Raw genomic sequence first — 27,022 nt, 5'->3', positions numbered from 1 at the left:
TACTCAAAGTAAGTACACGGAGCTGGTAAGGAAGGGAAAAGTAGTAGATTCGTTAGTTAGGGTTTTAGATCTTCCATGGACCAAATCAATATCCCAGCAACAAGATTCCCCAAAGTCTCTTCAATGGCCTAGCTGTATACATCTAATAGAAACTTACCTCTGGCCACACAGCTTTTCATGTTTTTGGAATTGGAAATGCAACCCCACCCACCAGCATTTTCTCTCCTATGCCTCTCCATGTTTATTACACCTTTTCTACGACTTCTTCTTCTTCTTCTTCTTCTTCTTCTTTTTTGACTGTGTCAAGGGGAACCCAAAGGCTTCCTAGGCCCAAGATAAACCCCCTTCGGCGCATGTGAAATGCTCCAACTGTGCATTGCAGCACAGTGCCTGGCCATCTTCTTCTTCTTCTTCTTTAATCTTTAGGCCGTTATGTTTTTTGTTGTTGGGGTTATAACCCATGTAGTGACCTCAAGGGTAATAACTTTTCTATTATGATTCTAATCTAAATTTATTACATTTTGAGAATCGAATTTTTAATCTATCATCACAATTTAATTCTGAATTCTTCATCTTAAATGAAACATGTATAGATCCCATGTAGTCAAAGAATTGGTGTCATTCCTTTGTACGCTGCTACAAAGAAAAATATTGGTCATGCAGGAATTCTTGTTGCAGAAGGTACTGCTCTTTGCGATGATTTAAGCTCTACTCTCCTCAATCAGTTTAATCAGATTTCGGAGAAGGAGATTATGGAGACTGTGTTCTTAACAAGCTAGACTGCTGTTCCTTGGAGTATCAAGATGCTTGTTCAATATATTAAGCTTTTAGCTAATCAGTTCCAGTTTATTAAGTGTAGACATATTTTTGGGGAAGCTAATTTTGTTGCTGACAATTAGCTAACCTTGATCAAAATCATTATACTCCTTCGATATATTTGGTTTAGTTGTCTCCCCATTTCTGTGTTTCCAGTGTTCCATTTGGATTAGCTGGGCAGGGGTTGTGGTCGTGGCTTTTTCTTGTAGTTGTCTACCTTATTAATGGATTAACACCCTTTTTTCTTTTCTTTTTTCAAGAAAATGTAATCAAAAAAATAGATAATACCCTTTTTGAGTTTCATAAGACTATTTCACCGAAGCCTAAATCAAATATTGATGCTGACCCATACAATGAGGGCCACTTTGCCTAGGTACTGGCTCTTCCATTATTTTTGGTTAGAGGGCTTTATCAAACGTTGTTCAGAAGACTAAATGATGATATTTTCATCACATATTAGAGGTACAACTAAGATAATTTGCAAGCTTGTATGTGTGAAATGGTCTGAAGTACACTGTTTTTTAATTAGGTGTTGTATGACTTGTATCCATCCATTTGAGAGCCCAAGTTGCCCTTTTATACACACACACGCACGTGTGTGTGTGTTTGTATATGTATATGTATATAACCTGGTCATAACTCACCAGTCGATAGTTGGTAAGCATCACAAGTTGCGTAACTACTACTCTACTGTGTTGATTAATTTGCATCATGAGACTCGTGGGTTTTTCATATTACAACATTTTCCTTGTTACTCCGCGTGCGTGATGACTTGGCATTCTTTCATTCTGAAAACTAACATACATACATGCATAGACTGATAGACTCATCGTTTTTCTGTTCCACGTTAAGAATTAATGGTCTCTGCTCCTCCCTGGCTGGCTCCACAACAATAATGAGAAATGTGATCAAGAACGGGCTGTACTTCTGCAGCGTTACTCTTAGTAAATTTGAACTCAAAACAAAGTAAATAAGCGACTTATTCTAACCAAGCTAATTAAACATAATCATGTCCATCCGCATGGTTGTTTGACCTTGATGGTAAATGACTCTTAAACATAATTAATCATGTCCTGTTCTTGTTCTATTCTACAATTATCATATATTATATGTGTGTATGTGTACATATATGTATATATTTGATTACAATATATACTCTTTTACTTTAAAGGGGATTGACATGAAGATTTGCTCATAATATATAATCAAATTAAAGCTTTATTTGATGCTTAGTTAATTTGGTGAAGATGACTGGCATGCTGTCCTTGGGACCATATATAGGGCTGTTTAGTTTCCAAGTAGTTGCCTACAACATGTGGGATATCATATAGTCTTAAAGCTTAGGATCTGCAAGTACTTAACCAAAAAAATATCGATGAGGGTTTGCAACGAGACACAAACTACTCCTTGGGTAGACCACCGTCCTTGAAATAAGCCAAGCAGGGATCATTCATATAAGATGTAAGAACTTAATCATAGATTTCTTAAGAAAATATTTGATTTCTTTGATTTGACATCAATTTAAATCTATTCCTAGCTAATTAGAGAGACTCACGTACGTGGTTTTCTCTTCTTCTTCTTTTTTGAAAGGGGTGGTTTTCTCTTCTTTAAAAACTAAAACTTCGGAGATGGTCAAAGTCAAACCGATCAAAATCCTCGAGCCCAACGATTCCAATAATACAGGGATAAATATTATCTGACAATAAAACTATGGTGCTATGCACAAGTCATTGGTATGAATGCCTATAATTAATTGCCTGCCGCCACAACTCACATTGATAAGCATTCGCATTAGTGAGAATTCTCTTTTACTAGTGAAAGTGTACCCAACCTTCAAACCGTAGCTGATAAATCCCCAAGGTTGCATGTCACGCCCCGAATTTTGAATAACCAATTCAAATCCGAAACATGAATAAACAATTAATACAAATAACGTTCTGAATTTTTTTCTCAGAAACAAACACACCACTCGCCACTCAACACAAAACTCGAAAACCTCGAGTTAATTATTACAATTCACTCTTACAAAGTAAAATTGTAAAGCTCTAAATGAGCATAACAAACCTCACAATATAATGCTGTAATTCACATAACACTACTCTAAGCTGCCCGATCACCGTCCTGGTTCTCCTGACCTGCAGGGTTATCCGCTACACCGTTTGAATAGTGTACCGGGATTGCAACAACACAAAACCCGGTAAGCTTTTGACAGCCCGTATGAGTAAAAAGAAAGAACTGTTGATTTATTAAATTTCAGTTCAAGTAAAATTCAACAGTATTACGTCTGCAAAGAGACATCAAACCACTCATGTAAAACCACAAGGAATACATTTTCACATTCCTCAAATCACAATACACCACACTGGTCCTGCAAAAACCCAACCCACATAACACCACTTTGGTCCATCCCAACAGCACGTTAGAGCTCTAACCACATCGCTACCAGTCACCTTGGCCTAGGTGCAAGTAATGCGACATACTTCGGTTAATAATAAACCGTCGCGCTTTGGACATCCCCGTCCTCAGCACCATATACTTCGGTTAATAATAAACCGTCGCGCTTTGGACATCCCCGTCCTCAGCACACAACTTCGGTTAATAATAAACCGTCGCACCTTGGACATCCCCGTCCTCAGCACACAAACACTCCGGTTATCCTTAGCCGTCGAACTTCAGACACCTCATCCTCAGAACCCTACATTCTCTAACTCTATACATCCTCCAATGTAAATCATGAATATTAACAAGAACTCATCAATCATGTTCATCACATATAATTATGGTAAGTCACATGTCAATTCATAATAATTTAATCATCCCAATTCCACACTCTTCAATGTCACACCATTCACATATAATCACGTAAGTATATATATACGTAATTATCCGCTCAGGGATAATCACTAATACCAACTATAGTTCACATGCAATAAAACTGAGAAATTCATTTGTATAGTAAAAATCATTTTACTTACCCATGGACCGTAGTTGATCAAGTCCATATGATTTTAAAACAAATATTTATTCCATAAATATTTTCACGCAATTACGACAAAATAAGGTAATTAAATTTATTCGGTTCGTAATATGAACCACGTGAGGTTTACTCACCTCTAAATTCCCGCTGCGTCTTCTTAACAGCTCAAAATACAATTTCACGAATCGTCCGCCAAATCAAACTGTCGATCCCCTAATCAAACATGACCTTAACTTAGCCAATAACTCAAAAACATAATCAAACGACAATCCAACGGTCGGATTGAAATTAAATGATGATCCAACGGTCGGATCCTCACGGATCGCCTTCCTAATCACTGTTTTGCATTTATACGAAGATCCAACGGTCGGATCTTCGCCCATGACCACACAAAGCCGCTGGGACAGTCATAAGATCATCATATCAAAACTACAAGTCCATCTGACGGTCCTAACTTCACATATCATGAATCAAACGATCGAAATCGATCGAAACGTAAACCGGTCACTCCAGGTTTTGGTTTTCGATCGAAAACCGGTCGAGCTCCGACGAACGTGAAACCGGTCACTCCAGGTGCGATCCTTCTAGTATGATGATCAGCAGGTTGAGGCGAGTTCATAGAGCTAAGGATCGAAAGTTTTGGTGGCCGGAGCTAGGAGAAAACCGGCGTTGACTAAAATCGAACTCAAATCGGACCGGGCTTGCCGCCGCCGCTACAGGCCGCGCCACCGTGCAAGGCTGCCACAGACAGGTGCGCAAGGACCATACGAAGCCAATGGAAGAAGTTTGGTGAGGATCGGTGGCCGGAGGAGGAAGAAATAGCCGGAAGAAAATCGAAGGCGATTTCCGGTCGGGGGAGGGGCTGCAGCTCAATTTCCATTTTTGGAAGTTTCTGAAATTATTTTCGGAAATTTCCGAAAATGGAAGATTTATACTAAATTGGAAACTTTTTCAAAAAATCATAACTAATTCATACGAACTCCGATTTTTGTGTTCTACATATGCACGCGATCGTATCGACGAGCTCTACAACTTTCATGAAGGGAGTTTTCCCAAATTCCATACATATAAAAAGTCGATTTTCGCGTGCCCCTAAATAACGTACGTTTTCGAAAATTAATCGTTCGAACTAATTCCACAACTTCTCCGAGCCTCGTACTCGCTCCCACTATTGTGAAATCATTTCTAAAAATCCACGGAAATTAATTTGGATTTTTTTCGGGGTATTACATTGCATCTAGTACAGTTGCACTCATGGTCATCATTAAGGATAAATTAAAAATTAACTATAAATAAGTTTATCACAGTCTCAGTGCTTCCATAACTCGATCTTATTCCCTCCCATAACTATATATAATTTGTTCACAATTATTAGCCACTTTGAATATTATAATAGATTTGATACCTGATTTTGTCAAGAAAAAAGAATTAGGAAGCAGCTAATCTGCTATGTTCCAGCATTACAATATTCTCTTACAAATCTTCTTCTTGATACTGTTGGTGGTTAGGTTGCTTTCTCTGCTCTCGTTCCTGGACACTACTGTTCCGGTCCATGCACAATAATGCTATTGTTTAAGTTTAACTATAGCTAAACTTCTCATACATATAAATCACATTTTTGAAATGACTGAGAAATATACGAGCTTCCTGTTTAGTTACTCTACTACATGACCCATATCAAAAGAGAATGTCATTTCAAAGTCCTAATTAAAAAGGAATAATTGAGATGAAATGATCGCTTCAGTACTAAAAGGGACAGATACAGAGACTTTATAAATTAATGTTTTAGGTCTGTGCTCCACCTGATAATGTGAATGCCAATTATGCTGGGGTTAACTTTTGCGCCTAGCAACAGTGAGAGGAGCATATTAAAAAGTTTAAAGTGACCTTGGGTGAGGTCACTTCTTAGCTCACCTATCTTGTAATGGGAAGAGATCGATATCAAATTTCAAGGAATCTTTGGCATCTTAATTACCTAGCCAGCGAGGCCCATGAAAAATCGATCATATCTTCTTCCTCTTCTTTAAAGTTGGAATTAGCTAGCTAGCTAGCTAGCTGTTCACCAAGTCTTTGATTTGTTTTTGCAATGTTTCCTTTACACCAGGGAAATAAGCTGGTCTTCCAGATTTCATCATCTAATCCTCACCACCAGAATTCATCAGAAGATAGGATTCTCGGATATGCTTCGCCGGATGGATGCAGCAGTACTGTCCTTAGCAACAACAATAACATGGGGAAAAGCCGGCGGCGGAAATTAGTGGTTGCAGCTTTGGATCAGACAATTATTGAAAATTCAAAGGATAACAAGAAGAAGAAAATGATGATTCATAGGGAGAATGAAAGGCAAAGAAGGCAAGAAATGGCTACCTTATACTCCTGTCTTAGATCCCTACTCCCCCTTGAATTCATCAAGGTGAAGATCAAAAACCCTCACACTTAATTTCATTTCCTTTAGATTTCTACTTGCTTCAATTTTGTAAATTTCGGTCCAAATATATAGGATTATATTCTATTAGGGATTCGACAGATTCTAACTTAGGGTTTTTGTAATATGGTGGGAAATTAATTAAGCAGGGAAAGCGTTCGACGTCTGATCACATGAACGAAGCTGTGAACTACATAAAACACCTCCAGAATAGGATCAAAACATTAGACGCAAAGAGAGATGAATTGAAGAAATTCCCTAAAATAAGCACTGTTATTGACCGTCGCTGCACTACTGGAAGCTCTTTGAATTCAGACAAGGTGAATTTGCCTAGCTGTTTTACAGTCCAGCCAAGTTCTGGTGGAGTGCAAATTTTGGTGAGTGGCGGCTTCAGAAAGGATGGGTTACCACTCATTTCAATCTCAAGCGTTTTGGAAATTCTGCTTGGACAAGGGCTTACTGTTGTTAGTTGTGTCTCCTCCCAAGTAAATGAAAGACTCCTTCACACTTTCCAGATTGAGGTATATAAATTTTGGTTTAGGGTTTTGAATTGCTATATATTTTGGTTGGGGTTTTGTGTCAGTTTTAAGTTGCTATTTGTGGTTCAGTACGTGTTAAACTATATAGGATTCTTACTCCATATATATCAGGTCGATGATGTGGAAAGTCTGGATCTTTCTGCGCTGGAACAGAAGCTAGCTAAAGCGCTTCCAACATCCAGAAGTACTATCTCCAAGTAACACTCAATCTAATTGTATTAATTCTTAGCGACTCATAGTTAAGTAACTAATTACAGGTTCCCTCATAAGTACTAATTTCTTTTTTAGTAGACCTCCCAGAAGGTAAAAGTGAACAAAAAGACTTGTGATGAATTGATTTCCTTTCCGAGTGTTCTGTAAGATAAGGGAAGATGAATATTACCAAACCTCCTTGTAAAGCTTCTCCCTTTAAGCCAATAATTAGCTACTATGAAATGCATAATATTTTTTTTTTTGAATAAAAAAATGCATAATATTTTTAAAACTCATAGATCATATCTAGCTAGCTTCATGCATGACTGTGATTTTCTCTTCATGCATGACTGTGATTTTCTCTGGCAATGTACGTGTTGGATATATAACATTTACAGATTCATACATGTGAGGAAGATTAGTCGTCAATGATTATGATCGTCTATTATTCAAAGGAGTATGGAGTAGTCCTGCATTTATTCATTAGTATTTCTGGCCACCTTGTATTATTTGGCTTGTTCCATCAAACATGCATATAGTGTATCTGGCCACCTAGCTGCTTCCTGGATTTGATTTATAGTTTAATTAGCTGCTTAATAATTAAGTTCTTGAATTTTATGAAGAGAGGCATTAAGAGGCATTAATTTGTCTGAGTCATATATCGAAGAATTGTGTGGACATATCCTTTGCCGGAAGCATCAACTAGCTAGCTTCTTTGTAATTTCCATTGATTGAAGAATTATTCAGTACAGATTTGGCACGAGTTGTATTACACGCATGCAACATAATCAAGATGAGTTTTTCTTTAATCATTTGAAGCAAGAAAACATGTTCAGATGTTCTTTACCAAAAAGCAAAAAATGGGAGTTATTTATTAGGAAGCTGGCCTTCATCTCATGCAAGTATATATCAGCCACGTACTTTTGTATATACATCTAGGCTTCCTCACATCTTTATGCCCTTAATTTATTACTTGCCATCAATCATGATATGCCCTTAATTTATTACTTGCCCTTAATCACATCCTTTGTCAAATTAATCCATGCCTTCTAGCCTTTAATATACAAAGCAGAAGTAGACTTGGTAGGTAAAGAGTTATATGAGCAGGTTTCATTTTTTTATTTTTTATTTTATTACTTTTTTCTGGTTTGACTTTACTATGTTTATTTTCATGATAACCACTGCAAGTGGCCTAGTGGTTCTTGCCTAATTGAGTGTGCTCCCCAACCTAGGTTCGAACCCCGAAGCTGTCAAAGTGGCCAGACACTGTGCTGCAATCCACAGTTGGAGCATTTCACATGCGCCGAAGGGGTTTATCTTGGGTCTAGGAACCCTTTGGGTTCCCCTTGACAAAGTAAAAAAAAAAATGTTTATTTTCATGATATTTCAGAATATGAAAAGTATGTATGTAAAAATTTTAAGTATTTAAACTCTTAGACATGTATACCAACTCTTCCAAGAGTGTCCACTAGTTGAACCCCGTCCTGTAGACTTCCTGTTTTGCTCATCCCCTTCGTCAGTTGTTTGATCGGTATATATATAGAGGGCCCTTCCATTAAGGGATCATTTTTTTTTTGCCATTTTAAGGGATCCCTTGAGGGACCCACTTTTCTATCGTATTTCGGCATCTCGATCGTTCAGTTTTTAGGTCCTAATGTATATATCATTTCTACAAATTTTCGGCCAAATTGATGATCGTTAAGGTATGTAATTGGATCAAATCAATGGACGAACCGAATCAGTCCAACCTGAATGGTTTGTGTTCATAATTGTAAATCGCAGTTATGAATGCCTTAATGATTATCAATTTGGCTGAAAATTTGGAGAGATGATCTACTTATATATATCTAAAAACTGAATGGTTAAGATGTGAATATGTGATCGAAAAGTAGGTCTAATGAGCGATCCCTTAAAATGGCCAAAAAAAAAGAGATCCCTCACTAGAATGTGTGTGTGTGTGTGTATAAATGCACTACCAAAAATTGTAAATCCATAATTTTAATTATTATTAGTGGAGCACAAAACAAACTGTGCAACACTTGATTTGTGAACATTTGTTGCTGTAGTGTTCTCCTAGTTGGTAACGGTAACTGACTAGAAATTTTTTGGTTACAAATTGGACCTAATTGCCAGTGTGGAAAGATGAAAAATATGCATTTGCAGTTGTCGCTATACTCAATGTCTTCAGCTTTCAACCAACTGTATTGCATCTCGGAATACCAGAAATAGTTATCAAAATAGGTTCATTAGATAGGCAAAAACTGGAAATGCATATTTCTCCTAGTATCTATCTCATGAAATTTCAGTGACAATTTGGTGGGCGGAGACCGAAAAGCCCGTAAACATAATATCAATGGGCTTGAGAGGTGAGTCGAGGATACAGTACTGTTTGCAACTCGAAATCTGTGGTAACATGCGCAATTGAGGCAGTTGCCAGACTAGTTTGCCCCATGTTTGGGTGGTGGCTAGTAGGATGAGGCCTCATACTGAGCGTAAACCTGAACCCAGCAACGAGTACCTTGAGTTTGATAGCAATGTAGGGTGCAATTTATGATTGATGTTGTTTTTTTTTTTGAGAAAATGATTGATGTTGTTTTGCAGAACCAAGTGTGTGCACTCCTTTCCCTTCACCTCGACAAAGTTTTGACGAGGCCACATTTTTTTGTTATATCGTCTGTTGTAAGCTTGTCCTCTGTTTAATCAGATGTTGGTATTTCAATTATTTTCATCACAGATATTCAGAAGTAAGATTCTACTTCTTTTGGGTTGAATACATTCATTAGTCAAAATATACAGTTGCAGGAAATGTGGGATGAGTGCAATACAGCTTCAATTTCGTGGTTGGATTATGACTCGGACAATACCAAAAATCTTTGATAGAGCTGCTTCCTGTTTCTCTCTCATCTATCCAGTAAGATGCATCATTCCTTGCTATGAGTCAACAACACAGAATTTTTTTCACTACTGGATGTTCTTTTATGGGTACCAAGTCAGAATTGAGACAACTCTCAGAAATTTAAAATGAAAGCATAGAGCATTACCATTTGGTCCACAGTGCCACAAAATAATCAGCATTAAAAAAAGAGAACAAACTCGAGATCTATTCCTCAGATGCAGCCATGCAGGACAGAATCTACTGATTTTGTGGAAGTCATGCCTAGATTTTTCTCCCAAAGCTATTAGATAAGAAAAGATACCACTCATCTATACTAATAAAGACCATGAAAAGTAATGTTCTGCAACAGCAAGCCTAATGTGTCTATGGTGAAAAGCTTATGATAACATGGGGAAAATAACATAATATGCCCTATATGAATTTGTGACATCAGCTGGCTGTAGGAATATAACCGGCAACTGATTCTGTAGCTACAATTTGTAGCCATCTCTACCTGGAATTCATTATTGGCAGACTTACAGAACCACACCAGTAAGATACACTATAAGCAGATTCTCTTTGTTTATCTATAAATGCTTTAAGTTCCAGTGACCCTCTACTTTTGAAGAAATCATATATATTGCTCACTGGTTCCACACCCAAGACACTACTACCAAGCTACTCGAATAATTCTTTCATTTTGGTAGATAAAAAAAGCACAAAATAGCACCACTAAATCCTCTCCACAAGTCATGTCATGCCCTTTTCTGCACAAATGATGGAACAACCAAAGAAAAATACCTGTTTACTGGATCATCTCAAGTACTTGTGCAAACTACATAATGGCACCAGCCACAGGAGAATCTATATGCACTTCGTCCCAAATTCAATATGTATAACCTTTACTAATGCATTATAGTCTACATTTACTTTCCCTTGTAAGGGTAAAAAATGTCTTAAATATGAAAAGCACAGTCAATTAACCTCCACAAAACTCGAGATAGGAACTAAACAACTACCCTGGCCAAAAATTTCAAATGATGATTACACCAAAAATTTCAAATGATGAAAAGCAAGTTGCTTTCTTTTTTGCTTTTCTTTTCCTTTAGGTGGAAGGGGTCAACTAAAAGAACTTGATTAAGCAAGTTCTAGTTCAATATCTAGAACACTGATTCAAATGACTAAGCTAAAAAGTATGGACCAGATAAAAAAAGCAAAGTTAACCTGCCTCAAAGTCAGTGCAATAAGAATAGGATCAGGTAACAGTGCTCACATTTTTACCTCAAGTTATTGTTATATAGGAAGCTCAGATATATTATGGATTTGTAGGCCATATCAGTAAAGAAAGAGCAACTGAAATATGTTCAAATGATCAGTTCATTATATAAATTAGAAAATCTATTTCCTTTTCCTCCTTTGGATACACAAATCATCCACAAAGATGACGTAACAATGATCTACAGCAGTATACCACCTAATTTTGATGAAAAACTAAAAGCGTACATTAGAAACTCACCGGACCTTTCTATGGGACTTGTGTGAGAACCGTGACTGAGCTGACGTGGTTAACTCTGGTGGTAATTTGGGTGGTTCTAACTCACCAGTCAGCATCCCCACAACCTCTTTCATTGAAGGCCGGCGAGCAGGTATCTTTTGCAAACAAACTAATGCCACAGTGATGCAAAGGAGAGCTTGTTCTTGCTCCAGACCCTGAATGGACTTATCAACAAGATCAATAAGCTTCCCAGCACGAGCAAGATGGCGTGCCCAAGACAACAAATTCGCTCTCTGGAACTCTGACAGAGGCGAATTTGTTACCTGAAGTGGGCGCCTTCCGGCTATAACAACCAACAACAACACCCCAAAACTATAAACATCACATAATTCTGAAGGATCACCACCAAAACCATATTCGGGGGCAACATAACATACAGTTCCTCTCATACTTGGCGTACTACTCATGCCACAGCTTTTAGGAATTTCCCCACTAGCAGAATTATTACTAGCATTACGGCGAATTCCATCCAACCACCAATCAATACTACTCATACTCCCCCAACTCCTGCTCCTACTCTTCTTCTTCTTCCTGGTCTCAGCATACAATTCATCGTCGTGTGGCCACCAGTCACTCTCATTCTCATCAAAGCTCATTCCTTTACTCTGCTTCTTATCCTTCTTCTTTTTCTTCTTTGTCAGCTCCTCACAATACTCCTCCTTCCACCATTCCCTGGCAGGCCTCCTCTTCTCCTTGCTCGAAACTTTCCCACTCTCCTCCATCGACATCCACCAATCCAATCTCTTCCTATTCCTCTTCTTATTCTTCTTCTTCTCCGACCTCCCCACCATTTCACTACTCGAAGCAGCCGTGGGCCTCTCATTCCCAATCCACTCCATCACATAGTCCTTCACACCACTCCCATTCTCCTGTCTCATCCACCAATCCTTATTCACACTCGGCTTCTCTCCCCCCTCCTTATCCACATTCTCCTCCGGTGGTGACGCCGTCACCGGAGTCTCCGGCGAAACGGGCAGCTTGATCACTAAACTCTCCGGCGACTGATCGACTCCCAAATTCGAATCCTCAAACCCTGCAGTGGCAACACTAACACTCTCGGTTTCCTCAACCACAGAGCCACAGTCTTCAAGCTCCTCCTTCTTCACCTCCACACCCTCACCCTTCTTCACATCCTCCCCAATCACAACCTGAATTTCCGACTTTAGCCTCGCCAGCCCGAAATCGGCAATCTTCACATTGAAGCTCCCGTCCAGCAGCACATTACTCGGCTTGACGTCACCGTGAACAACCGGCGGGTCCAATCCATGAAGGTAGCAAAGACCCTTAGCTACATCCACCATAATCGAAAACCTCTTCTTCCACTCCATCAGCTCCGGGCACTTCCGGTGCAGCAGCGCGTCCTGCAGGTTCCCGTTGCTCATGAACTCGTAAACCAGCAGCATACGGCGCCGTTTCCGATCGGAGGAGAATCCGAGGACCGAGATGACGTGTCGGGAGTCGAGCATGGAGGCGAAGAAGAGCTCGTTCTGGAACTCGCGCTCGCCCTGGAGGGACCCGGAGTCCATGAGCTTGACGGCGACGTCCTGCCGGGTGTGGGGGAGCGTTCCGAAGAATACGGAGCCGGAGCCGCCCTGGCCGAGGCGGAGCGTGGGGGAGAAGGAGTCTGTGGCGCGTCGGAGGAGGGTGTAGGAGAAGCGGTGGGGGGGCTTGGAGTCGGCTTCGGGGGCGGTGCGCTTGCGGGTGATTTTGCGGAAGCAGACGAGGAGGAAGAGGAGGAGGGAGAAGGCGGTGGTCGTGGCGGCGCCGGCGAGTGGGACGAGGAGGTTGGTGCGGTGGGGGTGCGGTGGCTGAGGGGATGAGGGTGACGGGGATTGGGTGATTGGGCGCATCGTGAGGTGAGGAAACTACATAAAGGTTGAGTCTTTGGGTGTTGGGTGTGGTGTAAAGGTTGAGTCTTTGGTAATGGTGGGTTGGTTTTAAAAGGTTGAGTCTTTGTTAATGGTGGGTTTTTTCAGAAGAAGAAGAAGAAGAAGAAGGTGAGTTGTTCAGCTGGCTCGTTTTGTGCCGTGAAGAAGTGAATGAATTGGTGTGCTTTTGGTAAGTTTTTATTTTTGGGGATTTATTGGTTTTCTTTTACGTTTTTTCTTTTTCACTTTCCAGTTTGTATACGGCAATTTGGCGCCTGTCTAGTATAGCTTTTTGCTTCGGATTAAAACAAAATTACTGTAATTTCGCTTTTCTTTTTTCTTTGGTCAAATAGTTGCTCTAAGTTTTTAAATTTGTAGGGTTGATGTAATAAGCATGAAAAAAAAAATTCCTTTCCTTTTTTATTTGTTTGGTGGTCTAAAAAAGTAAAAAAAAAAGAAGTGGAAAAAAAGAGAAAAAAGAATGGAAGGAAATAAGACCTATATAATTTATGTCATTATAATAGGAGAGTGCCAAACAAACACTGGACCTCCAAGTCCTTGGTTTCATTGGGTTAGGTTTTGACTAATTTATTCTGATACTTAAATTGCCAATTCCCCATAAGATAGTTACTCCTTACTTAATTCAATTATCTTAATACTTTCTTAAAAAAGATGAATGTGACCTTTTCTATTTTTACACCAATTCAAGGAACGTTCAAAACAAGCACCAAACTTATGATTCGCCAAGTCAAGAAACCCTAATCGAAGTCATTTTCTAATTTTAATTAAACTACAAAATTTATCTTTTATTTCCTTCATCGATGGTAACTTAATTATCCGTCTCTTTCAACAATAATGACTTTATTAATTTTTTTTTTCCGTATGAAAAAGGATATGTTATTTGACTCATTGAGGAGGATAGGTTCATTTGAATAAGGTGCATAGTCTTGACTCAATCTTGCTAAGCCTTCTGCCGCCGCATATATGTTTCTAATTCACACTGACCTTTTATTTTCCAGTCAACATTTGGAAACCAAGCCCAAAGTAACGTAGACGGTCGATTACTCACATTACGTGACCTGTATCTCCCGCACGTGCAGCCATTTTTTTCCATTAAAACCATGATTTAGATTTTAGAATTGAATTAATTGTCATTTAATGATAATTAAAAAAACACAGTGTGTCTGCATCAGAGAAACTGGGTGAGAATAAACCAAGTCAAACATCTTGTTCAACTAACTAATCAGATTCCACGTGTGGATAACACAGTTTCTACTTCTATTATTAGATTCGATTTTACAGGTTGTAGATCAAATAGTTTGATTACTTTCCCGCAAAATACAAATCAGTAAGTAAGAACACAGATTATATAATCCAGAGGAATTAGATATTTAATGGAGGAAGATGGGGAATATATAGTTCTAAAACAGCCTGACCAATAAAATCTATGTGTAAGAATCTTAGAAAAATATTATACAACGTAGTTTTCGACCACAACCTTCTGTCATTGCTCAAAAACCAAACAAAGAGTTTCACATGTGCCACGAAGTTTCCATGTGGCTAGCTGGGGCATACTCCTCATCCAGTTTTGTCATGTTTAGATTCATGGATCATGAACCATTTCTATTGCTTTTGCAGCAAGAAATGGACGGTACTTTCTGTGTCGAAAACCTCTCTTAATGATTGGTTTTGAAGGCACTTAAAGGTTAAACAAATGAATTTTGGAAGATAATCTATAGGACCAAATCTTTACTGTAGAGATATCATCCTTGTCTCAAGAGAGCATATACATGTACTAAACTACAAGGTGGAAAGAAGGCAAGTTACAGAACTGAAACTACCAGAACCATTCAAACCTGGCATCGACAGCTTTAACGTTAGTTTGTACAAGGGGAATTCTTCCGAAGAGGGAGATGAGATCATTGAGGCACTTGTTGCGACTCTTGCTGTGCCTTTTCAGACCGCTAATTCCTGAAGATCCAAGCTCGTACATCTTCCCTGCATAGTTTTTGTCCCCAAAATAAACATCAAATTTGCTAGAGGGGCAAAATTAGACATGAACTTAGCACCAAAAGCTCAAGATTACAATGGCACAGTTCAGTTGGGCCAAGAACAGATTCCAATATTATTGTGAAAAAACACTATATATTTGCTGATTATTACTTCCTCTTTGCAAAATCGTATGTGAACATACAACTAAAACTAGCCTCAGTATCATTTACTTTATGCGAACTACAACTAATACTCAGAACTTCAGTTTCCAAAGTATTGCTTGCTCAACATACTAGTACATAAAGTTAGGGAAAATGTAAAGAGAAGCAATTACAGCTAAACAACCGTACAACACACATTAAGGGTCCAGACCATGCCTCTGATATTCATATAATTGTAATACACTTCAGATCATCTATTTAAGTTTGTAGATGGGACAAAAACCCCAAGTAACAGATGCTCCCTATCCAATGTGCAGTTAACTCGATGACAATTTGAGAAAAATCTTAGGAATCGATACTTATATGATTAAATAAGCCTTTCGTCTATTATTCCTGATCTCTAAGCAACTTCGAAAACATATATCCTTAAATAAATTGATGCTCAAGTCAAACGAAGAGAGTATATATTACCATATCATATATACCTCAAGAGTATATACAATTGATGTTTGTTTAAGTTTTAACATTTGACTTGTTATCTCTCTGTTTTATCTGTCAAGGTGGAAATGAACAATGCAACACTCTGCAATATCTTGACTTGATAATTGGTGTTATTCTATTGAAAACATTATTTCGTTCAGTAAGACAAACTTCGTTTCTGTTCTGATACAATTACAGGTAAAGGTAAGTTTTACAAATGAATGAGGAAGTTTTCAAACAAGTAAAAGGTTTCACACAGAGGCCAGATCAATAGCAAGTTAGCAACGAAAGTTAGTGATGACTTCACTCAATTCAGGGTGTCTGAATATGCATTGGACAAGCTATTGTATAGGTTTATTCATTAGAGTGGTTCACAAGTCATAAGTTATTATTTTGTTTTCAATACCTCCACACAAAAAACAAAACAAAAAATGTAATTGTTCTAGTTTATATAGAGAAAGCATTAGCCTTATTTCTGCCAAAAGACAATCTAACTATAGACTCTATAGTCATTTGGACATCAACACAAAGCCTGAGTCTTACATCCAAATTAATTTGCAGATATATAAATGTCAAGAAAAGGAAATGCAAAACCTACCTTTCACCCAAATCGGAGGTGCACCGGTGGCATTAGCAACAAGCAATGACATAGCAATATCTTCACAGTTTCTGCATAAACACATCAATTCAAAGTATAAAACCAGTGGCGGCACATAAGCAAATGAGAGCTAATAGCCATATGTCACATATGTATTTATATCTACCTTTCCCTGGTGACATAATCACGAATGGATGAGGCCATATCGTAAGTATACAAATCCAAGTATTTCCTATGAAAGAATGCAGCTTTCGGAAGCAGCATGCTATATGTCCCCATCCACCAAACTGACCACCATCCCCCATACTCATAATTCGCCACGCCACTCTGCTGTATCAATTTCCATCCAAACAAACACATCAATAAAAAAAAAAAAAAAAAAAAAAACGAAAACACACAATCCATCACCATTTCCCTATCAAAACACTTCAAACAACACTAACCTCCTCATCAATCCAATGCATTCTAGGAGTGAACCCAACCATACCATTCGGCGCAGACTGCCAAACTCCGAAAGCAAAATCCAACGTGTCACACGAAACAATCACATCATCATCAACCGAAAACACAGCATCAGTTGTCATCCCCTCAATCGGCTTGAACCTGTTGTTCAAATCCTCATCCTGCCTCATCCCAAACCTAAAGTCAGGTTTTTGAGCTGCTCTTGACTTTGAAAACACCATCTTTTCAAGACGAGACTTCAAAGTTTCCGAAGGCGGATCACTATCAGACCACACCACATGAATAGAAGCAACCCCATCACACGTGGCATAGTGAGCAACCGATTGCTTCAAAGCAGAGCTTTGCTTCCATGTGTTTATCAGAACAGTGTATCCACCACCCCTGAAGATTTTTGATCTATCAAAACCGAAATTGTAGTATAAATAAAATGAGGTTTGAGCTTTGATTGTACCTTGGAAATGAGGAGTTGGGTTGGGGAGGGAGCCAGCCCATGAGAGAGCTGAGCCTGGAGGAGAGGAAAACGACGAAGCAGAGAAGGAAAACAGAGGCGACGAGTCTGAGCTTGCGCGCGCAAAAGAGGTGGCGGAGACGCTGAAATGGAGGGAAGCGTGGGCTGAAGAGGGGTCTAGTGGCGGCTTTGGCTGGGGAGTAGAATCCGCCATTCATGTCGGAGGAGGATATGGCTGCGGCCATAGTGGCGGTGGGGGCGGAGTCGCGGATGGAGATGGTTGTGGACATTGGGAAGCGTTAAGGTTTGGGAGATCAGACGGTGGTGGTGTTTGGGTTGGAGGTTGACATTGTGAAGATGTGAGGGTGGTGAAGAGTGAGAGAGGAGTTGAGTACTTCGCCACTGCGTACCCGGAGATGGCAGTTGGGAATTGGAGGGAGCCACAGAAGGCGTTTGTATTTGGGGAAAAATTGCATCCGGGTTCAGATTTGGGCCGGGTCTAATGGATAAAGAGTTGGACTTTCCCGGCCCGGGTTTTGTTCGATAATAGGACGTACAACCGGAACAAAGGTCATTTGCCCAAAGTTATCGGTTAAATGTTTACCAAGTTATTTGGCATAAACTATACTCAATAACTTTTGGATGTAAATTCAATGATTGAAAACAAAATAATTTAACTTAAAAATAAATTTTTCCACTATTGAATTTACATCCAATGGTGGTTGAGCATAATTTTCTTCATCACTTACTGACTAGGTAACGTGCTCTATTAAGTTATTGTGTGATTGTCTTATTTTCCACCATTGGATGTAACATTTTCCACTGTTAGATGCAACAGTAATTGAATATAATTTTCATGGTCAGTTATTGATTAGGTGAACACAACTGCATTGTGTGAAAGAAGTTCAATATTTGCAAACAACCTAATTGTTCAAATAAAAACACTAATCTCAATCCCATTATTAAAATACTTATTTTAGTGTTACAATAGAATAAGTTCAAATATCCAACAACGGAACTTCTATTCTATCGAACTTTAATACATCAAAAACCCAAGTACTTCAGTAGCACTGGCTCCAATAGTCTGACTCACTCCAATATTACATCAACTTCCTTTATATGCATTTTTTTACCTGAATAGAGATTGCAACAGACATCATAAGTATGCAAATTAGTCAATCAAAGCAGCACTAAATAAAAGGAAGCACTGTACTAAACTATTCAACACTAAGACATCAGCTAATCACTTTATATTTAGCTCAGTTACACAGAGGAGCCAAGTAAGAAGAAATTGCAGATTTTGTTCTCAACAAAACTAGCATGTGGTTAAGAGACTTGAGTTACAGACACCTTAAGTTGGATACTCCATGGTTATTTTAATTTAATGATCTCTAAATTTTGAAAACAAAAAACTCAACCGTAGTCAGAATTCATACACAAGATAATTTACTCACCAAAGCCATAGTCGAGCTTACAACACCAACCCAGAAATGTTACCTGCAGATATCAAGGAGTGCATGTTAAACTGGCAAATGCATGGGCATAGAGATATACTGTTTGATCTTCATGATTTGAAAGTCATGTAGCAAATGCATGGGCACACTGGTATGAATACACATGCTAGGGGGCTGATAGTAAAAACCAAAAGATTCTTTGATTCTAACTTCTAAGGATTGGTGCAGTTCAACTAATTACCAAATCCTCTTACTTTCATACCATGCAAGAGCTAAATTATCCAAGTATAGATGAAGTTGCAGAATAACATAGTTTAACAGATGGCCTCATGTACAGCAAGGTCCACTATTCAATGTGGATATGTAATGATGCACCACTGTGATCAAAATAGTCTAAACGTCTAGAATAAGAAAACATAATTAGATGGGCTTCAGGAATCCTACCAGTACCAACATAATTGTACACCTAAAATTTTTCAAAACAGTGCAAAGTCGTATCAGCCAAGTTCCTTTCTCCATCAAGATAGAGATCTACAATTTCATTTCCACCTGCAAACACAAAACAGAAAAGTTAAATCAACAAACAGAAAGGTTATGTTATCTTCATATGACTCAAATTTGTGTACAGACAAGCACGGTTAAGGCGTGGATGGTTATGGTTATTATAGGAAAGGAATGGAATTACCTGTATCAAGTATATGGTCTAGAATCAGGACATGAAAACCAACAGTCCTTACAAATTATAAACCATAAAACAAATTCTATATTATCTTTCAAAGCACCCAAGAAAATTGAGCTAATGAACCAAACATAATTAGCAATGGGTCAAATTTTTAAGAAAAGGTGATGTACATAAAATGACAGCATGCATTATACCCAGTCTAGAATTTGAGAATCTTTCAAGTTCAAACAAGGTTAGAAGAAAGTAGCTGGTTTGGTGATGTTTTGAATTCTTATTGACACAAATTATGCAGAATCTCCATGTAGCTGGTCCAAAGTATATTACCTGATCATAAGTAACAGTGCCACAGTGACTCCTGCAATTTGGCCTTTGCCAAATCATATCGTACACTTATCTAACTAATAAAGTTCTCTTAGTTCATTAGCTTCCCTGTAATTTATCCAACTAATATTATCTAGAATGAAAATGTCGAGGCTTCTCAAGTCTATAATGTATATTCCAAAGCCCAAAATTTCTAAACCTTAAATGAAAACAGTAACAACAAAATCAAATTCAGCACACCACAGAAATTAAAGCCAATCCGAAGAAAACCCCAAAATGGATAATAAAAACTGAAACTTGTAACCTACTCTCAGAGATTGGGGGTCGGGATGATGGGTTTCAGCGGTTGCAATACGAATTGAAGAACGCAGAATGTCGTCCTGGAACAAGAGTGGAGGGAACAGGCGGGGACATGGTTATTAGAGACCCGTCTGTGAGAACAGAAGAATACAGTTGGAAGAACAGTGGGAAAACAAAGAAGTATTGGCCATGAAAAAACAGATTAATAAGAGATTAGACAAAAAAAAAAAAAAAGTATACCTCTGGGCCTAATTAATCTCTCTCCTTCTATCGTTCTCAGAGACATAGTTCCCCCGGGCAACTCAAGAAGCTGCAAAAGGCCCCCGACTTCCCTCCTCCTGCCAAGCAATCCTCCCTTTGCACTGCCACCTCCATCGTCTCTCTCTTCTTTTCTCTCACTATGTTGCTTTGGCACCGGCGACAATGTGCAGTTGTAGACTCTTCCTTCCCCAGACTCTGATGAACTTCCCTCCCCCGAGACTCCAATGACTCCCTCCCTCTCTGTTCTTTTGCTTCTCATCGCGGGTGGGAGTTGTTCTATACCACTGATTGTCAATGCTTGCATATTCCTCAAGCTGTCAGGAAAGTCAGTAAGTTTTGAGCAGCCAGACAGATTGAGAAATGTAAGGTGTGCCAAACTACAGAGGCTGTCCGGAAGAGAAACAAGGCTAGTGCAGTTTCTCATACTTAATACATTAAGCCCCTGAAGCCTTTCAATTGATGAGGGAAGGTCTTTAATTGCAGTCTCATCCAAACCAAGCTCTGATAGCTCCATCATAACTTCTGCAATCTCGGGAAGCTTCTCAAGATTTAAGCAGCCAGAAAGGTTGAGGGTCTTAAGAGAATTCATATGGATGCTGGCCGGAAGAACCTTAAGTTCTGTGCAACCTTTGAGACTTAATAAGACAAGGTTTTTATGATCCCAAATGGATGGGTGCACCTCGAATAAACTTGAACAACCATCAAGAATTAGCTTCTCAAGTTTTGTAGCCTTAGTCAAGTCAGGGGTCTTCTTGAGATGTGGAGAGTGACTTAAATCGATGAATGTCAAGTTTTTCAAAGGCTGCAATTATAACCACCAGGAAAACAGAGGCATCAAATAACATACCAGGTATCCTGACTTTCGTTTTAAAGTATATGAAATATATATAAATTATGAATGTACCTTGGTTCCTTCCCAAAGTTGTTCAAGGCTACTAAAATGCATGTCAAGGTCGAAAAGATTCTGAGGGTGAAACTCGGATGGCAAAGACTTTAGGGGGTATCTATGCCAGATGAGACACCTCAACTCATGAGAAATGAACTCCAAGTCTCCAATCACATGTTGTTTACAGTTAATGGAGCCGTTATCATAAATTTGGAGCAGTCTTAGTTTCTTCATTGTAACAAAAGCCTCAGCATTGAAGTACGCCTCTGTTGAGTTCGACAAATTAAGGGTTATAACTTCAACTGCTTCAGTAACCTGGATAACCAATAGTGAAATTTTGTGAGTACAAATATGAAGAACCATATAGAAGATCATAAGTCAACACATCTCCAAGGAATTCAATTTTTGTCAAAGTCAACTTTCAATGGAAATTTTGGTTAACAGTGAAGCTTTCTACCAAAGATATGTTGCAATTTCTGATGATTCAGAAAATTACACATTGAAGCCTTATAAGTTATAAATATAATATAAATGAGAAAGAAACTTGGCCATGAATAAGTACTCATTATATATTATAGATATCAATATCTCACCTGATCTTGAGTTGACAAACACCTAATTCCTTGGTAACCCTCTAATCTACTGCGGTTCCCAGGATTATGTTCATCTTCATGGCGAACGAAGTCCCGAACAATTTCCTGTAGTTCATCATGTATCTTGAGAGTCGCGTCCCTATCTGAGATGGCTATGAGAGATCTATCAACTAGAACTCTTAATGCACTATAAGGAAAGAAGCCACAACTGTGCAGAATTTTGGTTGCATACTCTTTTTTCATTCCTTTAAAGAACCATGCAACATCTAGAAGTATGTCCCTCGCCGAGGAATGTAGGTCATAAAAGCTTGTTGTAAACACCCAATGTACTGTGCGCCCCTCCTTCAAGGCATCTTTCCACTCGCGTGCATTTTTCTGATAAAGAGAACCTCCCCAGACTTTAAGAGCTAAAGGTAGACCTTGAACATATTCAATAGCACGCCGTGAGAGACGTTCGAACTTTTTCGAGGGTTTGATTGTTCTGAAGGCAAAATGCCTGAAGAGTTCAAGAGCTTCATCATCTAATAGCTTGGGAGAATACATCTTAAATCCACTCATTATTTGCTCCTCTCTAGTTGTCACAATGATTCTACTACCACCACCAAATGAATCTGGCTTTCCAACTAGGGTTTCAATCTGATTTATATCATCTACATCATCAAGAACGAGCAGAACTTTTGTCTTAGCTAGCCTTTCCATTATCACATTGGAACCTCTATTCAAAATGCCCAAACTCTGTACCTTTTCCTGTAAGATTCTAGACCGAAGCTTTTCTTGCATATATACTGCGCCATGCTTTGTAAAACCTTCGCTGACATTCTCAAGAAAGCAACGGTATTCAAATTGAGGAGCAATTTTATCATAAACAGCTGTAGCAATGGTTGTCTTGCCACTGCCACCAATTCCACATATCCCAACAATGTGAACATCATCCACCTGAGCAGGACATAATAGCAATTGCATTTCATTTATGTGGCGATCCATTCCAACCAAGCAATAGGTTGATGATGATGGGGGAGAGAAGGGTTGCTCTATACCACTTCCCTGTACTTCAAGATCCACCAAGGATTTTAACTTCCCCAAGTTATTGGGCAAGTTATGGAGATTCGAGCACCCTGAGAGAGTGAGACCTGTAAGGGATGACAAATTACAGACACTGTCTGGAAGAAATTCAAGGCTTCTGCAGTTTCTCATGTTTAAGAACATAAGCCTCTTCAGTCGTTCAATTGATGGGGAAAGGTCTTTGATAGACGTTCCATCCAAATGAAGCTCTCTTAGTTCTTCCATATCTTCTAAAACTTTCGGAAACACATCAAACTTCGAACAACCAGAGAGAGCAAAAAATCTAAGGGACTTGAGTTGACAAATGCTGCTCGGCAGGCTCCTAAGTTCTCTGCAATCTTCTAGCCTCAATGTAACAAGTTTTCCTAGTCTTTCCAAATCCTCTTCAATTTTTGGAAACACCTCAAACTTTGGACATCCAGAGACAGTAATCGTATTGAGGTACTTAAGTTGAAAAATGCTGCTCGGAAGACTCTTAAGTTCTCCACAATCTTTAAGGCTCAAAGATTTGAGACGGGAAAGATTTTCAATAGAAGGGGGCAGTTCTTTAATTGCAGTATCATCTAAATTAAGCTCTGATAGTCTCCCCATTTCTTCTGAAATCTCTGGAAACTTTTGTAGGTTTGAGCATCCAGAAAGAAATAGCGTGTGAAGAGATTTCATATGAATGCTACTTGGAAGAGTGTTAAGCTCTTTGCAATCTCTTAGACTCAAGACCTCAAGTTCTTTAAGAGCTGAAATCGAAAACTCTTTGACAGATGTTCCATCCAAATGAAGCTCTATTAATCCTTCCATTTCTTCTGCTCTGACAATTTGTGGAAACACCTCAAACTTGGAACATCCAGAGAGAGTAACATATTTAAGTGACTTGAGTTGACAAATGCTTTTTGGGAGACTCTTAAGTTCTCTACAATCTTTTAGGCTCAAAGTGACAAGCCCCTTAAGATTGCTGATTGATAAGGGCAGTCCTTTAATTGCAGTCTTGTCTAAACAAAGCCGTGGTATCCCTTCCATAACTTCTGAAATCTCAGGAAAGTTCTCAAGATTTGAGCAGCCAGAAAGCTCAAGGATCTTAAGAGACTTCATACGGAAACTGCTGGGAAGAACCTTAAGATCTTTGCATCCTTTTAGACTCAAGAAAACGAGGCTTTTAAGATCAGATATGGATGGGTGAACCTTCAATAAGCTTACACAGCCTTCAAGGTTTACTTTCTCAAGTTTTATCGCCTCGGTTAAGTCAGGGGTCTCCTTAAGGTATAGAGAGAGACTTAAATTGATGTATTTCAACTTTTTCAGAAGCTGCATGTGTGAAGTAAAACATGCATTAGTTACATACAAGCCACTTAAAAAAACTTAATTGCCTTCAGAAAAAATGTAAACGAGCATTATACCTTGGTTCCTTTCCAAAGTTGTTTGATGTGGCTGGAACGCATGTCAAGGTCGACAAGATGCTTTGGCTGAAACTTGGGTGGCAAAGATTTCAGGGGGCATCCATGCCAGATGAGACACCTCAACTCATTAGAAAGAAACTTTAACTCGCCACTCACTTCTTGTTTACAGTCATCAATTAGATGGTATAATTCCCCCCGTGAACCATAATAATCATCAACAAAGTCTATGGAGCGGTTATATCGGATTCTGAGCAGTCTTAGTTTCGTCATGCGAGCAAAAACTTTGGCATTTATGCATATGCGTTTTGAGTGATACAAGTCGAGGTCTATACTTTCAACTGCTACCGTATCCTGGATAACCAAAGTGGAAATTGGGTGAGTGCAAATATCCAAACCGTTATTTACAGTTTAAACTTGCTACATGTTTCCTATGCATCTGAGTTTGGCCAAATTTGAAGATTCGCTTCTATAAATAAACAACTTTACATGTTGAAGCTTTCCAGTAAAGATAGATATTTCATATGAAAAAGAAAGCCATCAAGAATAAATAAATTATACTTATATCTCACCGTATTTTGAGTCAACGCCTCCTCAATTTCATCAGAACTCGACAACCTACTGAGGCTTGACTCTCGACGGACAATTCCCAAAGCCATGTCCAACAGTAAATCATGCATTGCCAGCACCACATAGAATCCAGTGCTAGTTACAAGAGCTCTATCAGCAAGAACTGATAATACACTTACAGGAAAGAAGCCGCAAGCATCCAGAATTTCTATTGCATATTTTTTCTTCATTCCTTTAAAGAAACATGCAATATCTAGTAGTACTGTTTTCTGTAGATGATCTAGTCCTTCAAAGGTTGTCCTTAGCACACCCTCAATTCCCAGGTGCTGGCATTTCTTTATTTTTTCAAGCTCAACTTCCCACTCATGTACACTTTTCTTATAAAGAGAAGCTCCCAAGACTTTAAGTGCTAAAGGCAGACCTTGAGCATATTTTATGGCATGATCTAAGAGCTCATCGTACTCTGTTGAAGGCTGTGAGCGAAGATCGTCCTCTGTTGAGGTCTGTGAGAGATGATCATCCTCTGTCGAGGGTTCACTTGTTCTGAAGGCATACTTCTTAAAGAGTTCAAGAGCTTGATTATCATCTAAACAGCCGGGTTCGTATACATTATCAAATTCTCTAAGTAGGCTCCTGTCTCTGGTCGTTATAATGACTCTACTCCCACGACCAAATGAACATTGTTTTCCAAGTAGGGCATCAATTTGATCAGAATTGTCCACATCATCGAGAACAAGAAAAAGTTTTGTCCCACTAAGCCTTTCCATTATCATTTTGGAACTTAAGTGCTGCCCATTTTCCCTCAAGATTCTGTATAGAAGTTCTTCCTGCATTCCTGCTTCACCTTTTCTCTTGAAATCTTCCTTGACATTATGAAGAAAGCAATGGTGATCAAAGTCTCCGCACATTTCCGCATAAACAGCTCTAGCGATGGTTGTCTTCCCTATACCACCCATACCCCATATTCCAACGACACAGACATCATCAAACTGATAAGAACGTAATAGATGCTTCATTTCGCTCATGTGGGAATCCATTCCAATCAAGTCATTATCAGATTTACTTTCCCTGATGTTGCTCAACTGTGTTGAAATATCTGTAACAACGTCATCAATAAGCTTGACATCATCCCTGACAAATTTGAAAAACAGTATTATGTCATACAGTTGCAGTCTCTAGTAATGATAAGTAGTCAAATAGTCAAAAATCCCATCATCATAGGATATATAGACCAAATAGGATATAAAGCCAAAAGGATCAAAATCCTAATAACCCAGATAGTTTATTAGATCGAACAAGCTAGGAGACTTGGAGATGCATGCCTTATGATATTTAATGAGACACTACCCACTGACCTAAAACTTCAACCATTCAGGAATTCAGTTAACATCTTAAAGACCCTAGTCCCAATTTATCACTTATAAATAATAACCGGAACAGTATGAAGAAACATTACTCGTATTTGCAGGAATCCCAGCCAATAATATTGCCGGCTGTATTTAGAGCAGACTTCCACCGCTCCCGTTCTTCAGTGGTCCCCCTGGACTTGTGTTCATGTTGTTCAAACGCTTCCTTAAAACTTCCCCTCACATAACGAACATCAGCCGGATCTACTTGGTAGAAAATCGGAACCATTATATGCTTCTTTGTTTGCATGCATTCCACGATTTTTTCGAGTTCCATCAAGCACCATTTGGAATAGGCAAAGTTCTTAGATAAAACTACAATGGAAAGCTTTGACGCATCAATAGCTTTCAGTAGCACCCCGAGAACGTCCCCTTTTCCAAGCTCTTCAGTATCTATGAAAGTAGTGAGTGATTTCCGTTGTAGAGCATTGTAAAGATGGCCAACAAAGGTCTTGCGAGTATCTAACCCTCTGAAACTCAAGAAGACATGATATTTGCCACGAATGCGAGAAGAAGAAGAAGAATCAGCAGCAGCAGCCATTTATTGATAAACACAAGATCGAAGCTGGTCAACCAGCGATGAGTAGCCTAAAGCCAGATTTGAAACACTCTGATTTTCTGATTGGAACTGAGGGCCTAATATGAGAAGCTGTGCTTCTTTGACCAAAGAAAAGAAAAAGATGCTCTGCTTAGTGTGGCGCCAGTAATCTA

The 27,022-nt window shown here is 38.9% G+C and overlaps 4 protein-coding genes across 7 annotated transcripts; 1 reads left to right on the top strand and 3 right to left on the bottom strand.

Annotated features, from left to right (window-relative positions):
- Nucleotides 1–5,649: 5,649 nt before the first annotated feature.
- On the top strand, nucleotides 5,650–9,002 carry LOC133714673 (transcription factor bHLH120-like). 2 transcript variants are annotated; one of them, XM_062140841.1, is made up of 4 exons: nucleotides 5,650–6,206; nucleotides 6,368–6,739; nucleotides 6,869–6,954; nucleotides 8,182–9,002. In XM_062140841.1, exons 1-4 carry the CDS (start codon nucleotides 5,880–5,882, stop codon nucleotides 8,297–8,299), a joined length of 903 nt encoding a protein of 300 aa, XP_061996825.1. In that variant the 5' UTR covers nucleotides 5,650–5,879; the 3' UTR covers nucleotides 8,300–9,002. The 2 variants fall into 2 exon arrangements, with proteins under 2 accessions (XP_061996825.1, XP_061996826.1); XM_062140842.1 differs by lacking the exon at nucleotides 6,869–6,954 and having other exon boundaries at nucleotides 5,651–6,206.
- A 2,183-nt stretch (nucleotides 9,003–11,185) lies between these two features.
- On the bottom strand, nucleotides 11,186–13,435 carry LOC133714672 (receptor-like serine/threonine-protein kinase At4g25390). Its single transcript, XM_062140840.1, has one exon. The coding sequence runs from the start codon at nucleotides 13,227–13,229 to the stop codon at nucleotides 11,337–11,339; it is 1,893 nt and encodes a 630-aa protein (XP_061996824.1). The 5' UTR covers nucleotides 13,230–13,435; the 3' UTR covers nucleotides 11,186–11,336.
- A 1,129-nt stretch (nucleotides 13,436–14,564) lies between these two features.
- Nucleotides 14,565–17,893, bottom strand: LOC133717651 (glycosylinositol phosphorylceramide mannosyl transferase 1-like). 2 transcript variants are annotated; one of them, XM_062144360.1, is made up of 5 exons: nucleotides 17,392–17,893; nucleotides 16,922–17,321; nucleotides 16,645–16,805; nucleotides 16,479–16,549; nucleotides 14,565–15,245 (listed from the first exon to the last, which is right to left on the bottom strand). In XM_062144360.1, exons 1-5 carry the CDS (start codon nucleotides 17,676–17,678, stop codon nucleotides 15,085–15,087), a joined length of 1,080 nt encoding a protein of 359 aa, XP_062000344.1. In that variant the 5' UTR covers nucleotides 17,679–17,893; the 3' UTR covers nucleotides 14,565–15,084. The 2 variants fall into 2 exon arrangements, with proteins under 2 accessions (XP_062000344.1, XP_062000342.1); XM_062144358.1 differs by having other exon boundaries at nucleotides 16,645–16,808; nucleotides 17,392–17,890.
- A 422-nt stretch (nucleotides 17,894–18,315) lies between these two features.
- LOC133715737 (disease resistance protein RUN1-like) lies at nucleotides 18,316–26,991 on the bottom strand. Of its 2 annotated transcripts, none has more exons than XM_062142362.1 (10): nucleotides 26,362–26,991; nucleotides 24,908–26,036; nucleotides 24,339–24,689; nucleotides 21,886–24,246; nucleotides 21,311–21,607; nucleotides 20,386–21,208; nucleotides 20,154–20,276; nucleotides 19,287–19,391; nucleotides 18,843–18,885; nucleotides 18,316–18,521 (listed from the first exon to the last, which is right to left on the bottom strand). In XM_062142362.1, exons 1-7 carry the CDS (start codon nucleotides 26,850–26,852, stop codon nucleotides 20,185–20,187), a joined length of 5,544 nt encoding a protein of 1,847 aa, XP_061998346.1. In that variant the 5' UTR covers nucleotides 26,853–26,991; the 3' UTR covers nucleotides 18,316–18,521; nucleotides 18,843–18,885; nucleotides 19,287–19,391; nucleotides 20,154–20,184. The 2 variants fall into 2 exon arrangements, with proteins under 2 accessions (XP_061998346.1, XP_061998347.1); XM_062142363.1 differs by having other exon boundaries at nucleotides 20,154–20,225.
- Nucleotides 26,992–27,022: the final 31 nt, after the last annotated feature.

Source organism: Rosa rugosa, chromosome 6, assembly GCF_958449725.1.
Source record: "Rosa rugosa chromosome 6, drRosRugo1.1, whole genome shotgun sequence".
Classification (NCBI taxonomy): Eukaryota; Viridiplantae; Streptophyta; class Magnoliopsida; order Rosales; family Rosaceae; genus Rosa; species Rosa rugosa.
The sequence above is the reverse complement of the archived record's forward strand: the minus strand, read 5'-3'. Positions and strand labels throughout refer to the sequence as shown.

What these genes read in the sequence shown, in the direction of transcription:
- LOC133717651 (XM_062144358.1), bottom strand. Translation starts at nt 17,678, where the DNA reads ATGTCCACAACCATCTCCATCCGCGACTCCGCCCCCACCGCCACTATG. An exon ending in TGCATTGGATTGATGAGGAG is followed by an intron (nt 16,809 to 16,921) that starts GTTAGTGTTGTT and finishes AAATTGATACAG; the next exon opens with CAGAGTGGCGTGGCGAATTA. An exon ending in ACCTCCGATTTGGGTGAAAG is followed by an intron (nt 15,246 to 16,478) that starts GTAGGTTTTGCA and finishes AAAACTATGCAG; the next exon opens with GGAAGATGTACGAGCTTGGA.
- LOC133714673 (XM_062140841.1), top strand. Translation starts at nt 5,880, where the DNA reads ATGTTTCCTTTACACCAGGGAAATAAGCTGGTCTTCCAGATTTCATCA. An exon ending in TTCACACTTTCCAGATTGAG is followed by an intron (nt 6,740 to 6,868) that starts GTATATAAATTT and finishes CATATATATCAG; the next exon opens with GTCGATGATGTGGAAAGTCT. An exon ending in TCCAGAAGTACTATCTCCAA is followed by an intron (nt 6,955 to 8,181) that starts GTAACACTCAAT and finishes TCCCCAACCTAG; the next exon opens with GTTCGAACCCCGAAGCTGTC.
- LOC133714672 (XM_062140840.1), bottom strand. Translation starts at nt 13,229, where the DNA reads ATGCGCCCAATCACCCAATCCCCGTCACCCTCATCCCCTCAGCCACCG.
- LOC133715737 (XM_062142362.1), bottom strand. Translation starts at nt 26,852, where the DNA reads ATGGCTGCTGCTGCTGATTCTTCTTCTTCTTCTCGCATTCGTGGCAAA. An exon ending in AGGCGTTGACTCAAAATACG is followed by an intron (nt 24,690 to 24,907) that starts GTGAGATATAAG and finishes TTGGTTATCCAG; the next exon opens with GATACGGTAGCAGTTGAAAG. An exon ending in GTTTGTCAACTCAAGATCAG is followed by an intron (nt 21,608 to 21,885) that starts GTGAGATATTGA and finishes TTGGTTATCCAG; the next exon opens with GTTACTGAAGCAGTTGAAGT.